Source organism: Nicotiana tabacum, chromosome 10, assembly GCF_000715075.1.
Source record: "Nicotiana tabacum cultivar K326 chromosome 10, ASM71507v2, whole genome shotgun sequence".
In the NCBI taxonomy this organism is placed as follows: domain Eukaryota; kingdom Viridiplantae; phylum Streptophyta; class Magnoliopsida; order Solanales; family Solanaceae; genus Nicotiana; species Nicotiana tabacum.
In genome coordinates, this window is record NC_134089.1 from 53052359 (window position 1) to 53060432 (window position 8074).

The 8074-nt window shown below is 33.8% G+C and overlaps 1 protein-coding gene across 4 annotated transcripts; it reads right to left on the reverse strand.

Annotated features, from left to right (window-relative positions):
- Positions 1-487: 487 nt before the first annotated feature.
- On the reverse strand, positions 488-7472 carry LOC107782539 (thioredoxin H9). Of its 4 annotated transcripts, none has more exons than XM_016603418.2 (5): positions 7289-7472; positions 6395-6483; positions 4361-4516; positions 1329-1451; positions 488-1013 (listed from the first exon to the last, which is right to left on the reverse strand). In XM_016603418.2, the coding sequence occupies exons 2-5, from the start codon at positions 6410-6412 to the stop codon at positions 852-854; spliced, it is 459 nt and encodes a 152-aa protein (XP_016458904.1). In that variant the 5' UTR covers positions 6413-6483; positions 7289-7472; the 3' UTR covers positions 488-851. The 4 variants fall into 4 exon arrangements, with proteins under 4 accessions (XP_016458904.1, XP_016458905.1, XP_075078950.1 ...); XM_016603419.2 differs by having other exon boundaries at positions 6395-6476; positions 7289-7411; XM_075222849.1 differs by lacking the exon at positions 7289-7472 and adding an exon at positions 7217-7286.
- Positions 7473-8074: the final 602 nt, after the last annotated feature.

The window sequence follows — 8074 nt, forward strand, 5'->3', positions numbered from 1 at the left end:
TATGAAATGCCGCAACTCCACATATTTTTGTATTTTAAATGTCTCTGCATTTAACGCATGAATTTTATTCTGTATTTCGATCAAAACTTACGAAATTTGACTCAGCTATATATGAAATATTGATTTGGTAGTGTACTTCCTTTGTTTTCTAAAAATAAAAGTTTATACACTTTTTACAAAATAAATATTTGACGTTATGGTGCAGAATAAAATTTTAAAAGTATAATGCTTTCAAATATTATTTCACATTTTGATATAGGATTTGTATTAGTTATATATAAAAAGCATATATTATATATTTATTGGTCTGATTTGGTCACAGAGAACGAATAAAAAAAAAAAGTTCCTTGCCTTTGAAGGATATTTGGAGATGCAAATGCCAGACAGGACCTCTAATTGAATTACTTCACATGCTAGATTTTAGTTAATACACTTTGCAAGCTTGGTACAGCCGTTCAGCGCATCTTTCCCACAATTCTACAAAGCATTTGTACAAGAATATATTCAAAAATTCCAATATGAAAATGACAAGGAATAGAATATACACAAGTCAATCACGTTTATGATACAACCTTTTTGCATATTGAACCTTCTCTCACAATCAGAATATCAAAAACAAGCAACCCTACTTTTATTCTGACCACATCATTTTCTTTTGTTTTTATTTATTTTTTTGTTCCAAAAAGAGAGGAGGGGGGTTGAATATGGATTGAAATTAGTAGTGGCTCAACGTACAACTGTACAACATAATGACAGCAACTCAAAGTAAGGAAGGAGTCCCATCGGAGACCTGAAATCATGATAAAATTGGAAAGCAGGGATTTTAACAAAATTCCCACCTCTGAGAGCCATTACTGCGGTTGCGTCTCACATACTACCTGTGTGTCTGCAATCGCGGTTATTTTCTTCTGCAGCTCTGGTTTATTGGCCCCTACAAGTTTGTCAATCTGCTGGCTGTCCTTGAGGAAAAAGAAAGTTGGAGTTGCTTTGATATCCCAGGATGAACTAAATTCCTGAACCCAATTAAAAAAAAAAAAAAAAAAAAACAAACAAACAATGAACTTGAGCTGCCAAAACTTTCAGATTACTGTTGGAAAATAATCCAACAAAACATCAAACAAACACTCGTATCATATGAATGTTGGTATCAAGTAATTCAAGTCTTGTTCATTTATCTCCCAGACGCTGGGACTCCAGAAGAATTACTTAAATAGCCAGAGTTTCAATAGAGCAGACATAAAAAAACAGTGAAATCTAAAGAGTTAGCTAGTCGGGAAAGCAGAAGGATTGAACTCTGAAATTTCTCAATTGAAATTCTTGCTACTTACTGTAAGCTCATCAACATCGACTGTTAGAAACATCAGAGAAAGATATTTCTCAGACAGCTCACAGTAGAATGGGGCAATCATTCTACATGGACCACACCATGAAGCACTGAAATTCGCAATAACCTGCAAATATTTCACTTGCGTAAGAAAGGTCCAAAATGCTAGAAAACACTGCAGGCAAAATGCAAAAAGTAGAACAAGGCGAAAACAAAGACTATATGTGGAAACCTCTGCGCCTTTCTGTCTGTATCCCTCTCCCTGCACATGCGAGCACACCAACGTGCTTGAGGGAGAGACCTTAATTTGGTACCTATAGAGTTTACAAGTGCCTTAACTTTTTTTTTTTTTTAATGTAACTCGGCCTTCTTTGAGAATTAGTTACATGCATAGAGGTGTGAGTTTGCACTTGAGTATGGACAAGACACAACTTCTTCTAATTTTTTATTTTTTAGCAAGTTTTCAATGAGTACTTAAGGATCAGTATGTGGATTCCAGAAGAATGTCCTACAGATTGACACATCTGCAGCAACCAGCAGGGCAAGTAAATGGTAAACATGAAAAGCATACTCTCCATCTTGATGAAATAAAAACATTCAAAATTTTCTTGTGACCAACACCATGTCACGCAGTCCTACCAAAATCGTTCATAAGAGTACTGAAAGCAAGATCCTCATGCTAATTATTTATTTTTCCCTCCACAAAATAAAACATAACACTCCCTCAGTCCCATTTTATGTGAAGATGTTCAAGTGGACATGCAATTTAAGAAATTAAAGAAGACTTTTGACATGTAAGCCAAATTTTGCAAAGTACCAAAATTATCCTTTTAAACGTGTAGTGGTCAGAGTTTTACATGTCTTTTTCATTATTCTCTCCTTACAGAAAAATAAGCTTTTATATCAGGTGGGTCCCAACAAGTCATTTTATTAGGGGTAAATGGGGATACTTTAATTAATACTTAATAGTTTCCAACAAGAGAAATGTGTCATTTTTTTTGGGACAAACTAAAAGGGTTAAAAGGAAGTGTATTACATAAAATTGATTGCTTTTCAAGTTATTCTCCAAAAACTCCAATTCTTTTTTAATAAGGTTTATCCTCCTAAAACTTCAATTTAGCTTTGCATAGATGATCTCCCCATAACACGAAAAGAAATTGATGAATGGAAAGAAAAGTGCTGCACATAGAAATTTTTACGGTTATCTCAGGCCACGAAGTATAAATGACATATAAAGACACATGTTCAAGATTGACATAAAATTTACCAAGCCAAACTTTAACATGCCTTTAGCAATTGATAGTTACCGAGTCTGTTCATGTAGACTAAGCAAGTAACTAGTTAGAAACCTAGCTAATAGAGTTGAATTGTCAACTCCATAAAGTAGGTTCATCAAATAAACAAGTGAAGATTTTCAAAATCAACTCGAGCTTGAACAATATTAGAATATGCTTACCACATCTGAACACCCCCCCCCCCCAAACACCCAAAAAGAAATCCATCAAAGACCAACTGAATCTTTAAAGGGAGTTTAGTTCTAATACCTCAACCAAATACCCCTCCGTTCTCCTAAATAATCGACCTCAAACCCCCCAAAAGACAACCCCCTCTTTTCTTTCACCCCAACAAACCCCCAAAAGACAACCCCCTCTTTTCTTTCTCACTCTCAAAAAGGCAACTGTGAGTCAAAAGAGAGAATTTAGAAACAAGATCATTATCTCCTGCCAAGCCCTAACACAAACATTTATCAAAATGAGGGCAAAGTTGAAAGTTTAACAATGTCTGGCGCCAAACAGTAGCTGATATCAGGCTTTTAGTTGCCGAACATACATTTGGCTAGTGCACTTCGTATAATAAAAGGAACAGAGTGAAATTTACCGTTGTACTTTGTAATATTGGTCATATTTATCCTCCGTTATACTATGTGGCCAAATTTACCCTCACCGTTAACAAAGTTTTAAAAAATACCCTCAAACCTAACGGATTTTTCACCGGGTTATTTTATTTACCCGATTTCGCTTAATTAACACATAAACCCGTAACCCATAATATAAAATGGATCGACCCATTTTTCTAAATGTCTTGAGACATTTTATTCCATTTTGAAGGAGAGACCGAAGTGCTATGTCTTAGGTTTTAATGCCTCTGTGATTTTGCTTCCAAAATTTCTCTTCAAAGGTGCAATCTTTCTTCCTAAATTTCTCTGATTATGTTTATTTTAGTTGGTTTCTTGTAAGATTGTTTTCTATTTATGTCGTAGGGTTTTTGACATAATTGGTTTAGGGTTTTCTGAGTTGTGTTTTCGTGTTAGGGTTTTGGGTATGTGCTAAAATTGTCAAATACGTGTTGATATGTATGTTTTGAGTTGTATATTGTGTGTTTTGGTTAATTTTGCTATTTCTATTTCTCTTATTGTTATTTACGTTTGTTCCTTCTTTTAATAGGTCTTTTATCCGAATTTTTACGGAGAACTTCTCTTACTGATTTGGAAGAAACATTGCACAAGTTGTTTGAAAAGACATCGCACGTCAGTCTTTCTCCAAAATGGAATAAAATGTCCTAAGACATTTAAAATAATACGGGTCATTCCATTTTATAAAATGGGTTAAATGGGCTACGGGTTATGCGTTACTGAAGTGAAATCGGGTAAATAAATAACCCAATGGGAATCCGTTAGGTTTTAGGGTAGTTTTTAAAATTTTGTTAATGTTGAGGGTACATATGGCCACAGACTAATATTTCAAAAAAGGGGTAAATTTGGCCTTTTTCCCTATAATAAATGCTCTATTTGGATCCATAATCGTTTATTCCTCAATCAAGTGCCAAAGGCTTGACTCTATCACAAACGCAAGAACATATTTCCGACTGCATAAAAATTTAGGTTTCTTCAACTTCTGGAATAATCTCCATTTAATAAAAATTACTCTCTCTCACACACACACATATTTGTATGTACACATACACACACACACACACACATGTATATACGTGCAAAGAGGGGGGGGGGGGGGGGGGGAGGGGAGTCATGATACTCACAATTTTGCCCTCTTTATTTGCTTCTGCCAACTTCTGATCCCAACTTTCTTTCGTAGTAATAAGGCACACATTTCCACCAGCAAACTCGACATTATGGGATGAATCATCATCATTGTTTGTGGACCGTGTCTTGAAACAAGAGAAAAGGCTATGTACCTGGAAAAAGAATTTAATACTCCAACATAAGAACTCTTTTCATGCTAATGAATTACTCTCAAATTGGGTTGACAGGGGTTTCAATCCATTGATTAACAAGGACATAGTGATGTATAGATAACATATGGATCAATCTGCAAGTAAGATTTTCTAGGCTGCAACCAAGAGTTTTCCTCCTTTTATGTTTTTTATGTATTATATGTTGGTGGGCTTCATTATTTTATAACAAAAGGTCTAGCTTTCCGCTTCTCATCAATCTAAGTTGCTCGATTGCCCTGGGTATTAGATGTTTGATTTATTAAATTCCCAAAACACCATCTTTTCTAATTATACAGCAATATTTTTTTAAAAAATAAACTGGTTTTTCCATCAAAGGACATCAGACTCATTATGCAACTCTATTTTAGGTAAGTCCCAGTTAACAGAACACAATTAAGTGCAATATTGAAGTTTTTATTGTCTGAAAAGTTTGGATAGATTAGCTGGGAGAGACTAAATTCAAAGGAAAACAAAATGGATAGTCAACTTACTAGATGAACTCATGGAAGAAGATCGAGACAATCGTTCAAAGTCAGAAAACATATGATAATAAACAATGGAATCCATCAGTATATGCTACATTACTTTTTTTGTTAAAAAGACGGTAAAAGCATATACCGATGAATTCAGGTGTTCATCTAAATGTTTGATAAACATCGGGAGTTGACTGGCAAAATATAAAAGAAGATAAACAATAGGAAAAATTCACCAATTTTGGATGTCTCAAGAAGAAATGTAATTAGCTTCAAAGATTTCTCAATTTTTAAGAAATGACACTAGGAATAAATGCATTGAACAGGTGCCGAATAGAATATGAGAGAGGAACATAAGGTAACTACTATTTTTGGATTTTCTTTCAGACCATTATGAGTTAGAGATGTTTGCAAGCTGGCTTGGGAGGGTAATAATGTTCCTTATGTATTCAGATGCCAAAAGACAAGTTGAATTCCTTATAATGTAGATGATTAGGAATCAAAATCAATACCAATCTAGCAAGCTCATAAAATATAGGCAACTTAAGACCGGGAATACATATAAGGTTGGTAGTTTATGTTATAATTCTTTGGTTGGGTTGTCTTTGCTTCGTTTCTGTGTTTCCATGTTAGCTCCAGAATTTAGTTGTGAGTTCTCTAAATCTATTCTTATCCTGGTCGAGAGCCATTTTCCTCAGTAACTAAGACTAAAGAGTTGTGACGGTCAGCATAATAAAATCATGGGACTATAATCCAGCTTACGGCATTTCAGCAAATGCTTTCTGAACTTTAACTAGTGTAAGACAACTCCAAGATATCTTCACCCAATCGCTTCTTCAATAGTGTCACACTTATCGGCCTAGTGATACTTTTTTTTGATCAGGTAAGGCAACTTTTATTAAGAAACTTCAAAAAAGTACCAAGGGGGTACTTTCTCAGATGGTGTTCTAATTTATCTTTCAAGAAACAAATAGTCTGTACTATGCTTTGTATTTTTCTTGTTTCTTTCCTTATTCAAAAATTTTGCACGTGCTCTGTCCTTTGTCACGCAAACATATGAGGGAAGAGAATGATAACAGGATCACAGCGCATATATAGAGTCGGAGGAAGAGCAACAGAAAGAGCTATAATAGAGAATTGACAGAGCCAGGAGACATTAATGTGAACCAACTATAAAAAGGCTGAGAGCAGAGACGATGTAAATGCACAAATCACAAATAGGAGCAGGAGAAAGCAATGTGAACTAAGCATAATAGACTGGTAGCAGAGGCAGAGTAAATGCATAAACTCCACTAATTATTACTACCAAAGGAATTTCTTTGTCACTAAAGAGATGAACTGAAGGACAATTTGTAAGTGAATGTACCATATCAGTAATCCCCATTTTTAGTGGACAACGAATCAACTTCCAATTTAAGCACCAGTAGTATCAGTTGAAAACCCACTTCCTGAAATCTGAGAAAGAGCAAATTAATGACAAAAACGCAAAAGGTCGGGCATGAATTGAACAAGCTCATGGACCAAGAAGGATGAAGGTGGCTACAAACAGTAGCGGAACCATGGCCAAGGAAGGGGGTTCTCAATGGATTTTTTTTTTTAAGTAATAGGGCAAATATATATATATATATATATATATATATTTGAATCCCCCTGTAGTGGCAAAGGTAGTTCAAAAATTGCTTGAAGTCCCAAGTTCGAATTTTTGAACCCCCTTGTTAAAATTTCTGGCTCCGCCATTGGCTACAACCCCCATTCAGACAACACCAAAACAAACAGTTCCTACTAATTTCAAGTAAAAACTACAACCTGCTTGACCTAAAACTTAATACCCCTTTACCAATGTTTATCTATTTTCAAGAAGATAAGCACAAATAGAGCTAAAGATATAAATTTTATCCCATTCAAGTAAACTACAAGCTGCTTGACCTAAAATTTAAGAGCCATTTCCCTATTTTTATCTATTTTCAAGAAAATAAGCATAAATAGAGCTAAAGATGTAAACTTAATCCCATTCAAGTAAACTGTAAGCTGCTTGACCTAAATTTTCAAGACCCTTTTCGTAATTTTATCTATTTTAAAGAAAAAAAGTACAAATAGAGACTCTTCAGCGTAAATAAAAGATGTCTCACATGAATAATTAACTCAAAGATTAGATCTCTATCATATATTGAAGAAGATTATTGCATACATAAATAAAGGATAATTCATTAAGCTCCAATTAGAAAATCAGCTAAAGGAATTGCAGGTAGGAGATACGAACCAAAAGCCCAATCTGAGAGGAATTCAGACAACAATCAACGAGGTTTATGAAAAGATACGGCAATTGTTTGATGTGTATGTACGAGGGAGAATTATGATGATGCCCGTCGATGACTTTGACGCGGTTTCTCAAACTATCCCAAACGTGTTTCTCGTTTTGTCTTCATTTGTTGGGATTTTGGGCAGGTTCCCAGAAGTGGGACTATTTGTTACATAAATAAAGTACCTGTATAATGCAGGTGAAATTTTACCTGCAACAATTTTTTTTAATTAAATCAAAGTTAATTTAACTATTAAAGAAATACTAATTATAAATGGGTGAAAATTATTTATACCCTCAAATTTTACTTTAAAAATTAAACTCCCTCCTCTGCTTTGAACAATTATCATTCTCCCCCTCATTTCTCAATTGACTTTTTGATGCCTATTTTAACCTCTATATTAATCAATAATTATCTCTTTCTATTTTTTATTTTTTACTATTTTGGTATTATGATGATATTTTTGTGTTTTCTAATATCTTTCCTATGAACTTACCTATATAATAACTAAATTTTATTTTAAAAATAAAAAATATTAATCAAGCATAAAATTTAATGGCGTTGAATAATGATAAGGATGAGTAGAATAAATTTTTTTAAAATAATTTAATTTGCTCTTATCGATAATTTTATTAATAGCAATGAAATTTCAAAAATTGAGAATAGAAAATAATGAGAACCTTATAACATATACTCAATGCAGGTAATATAAAATTTTATAGTTATTAAAAGTAAAGGAAAATTTT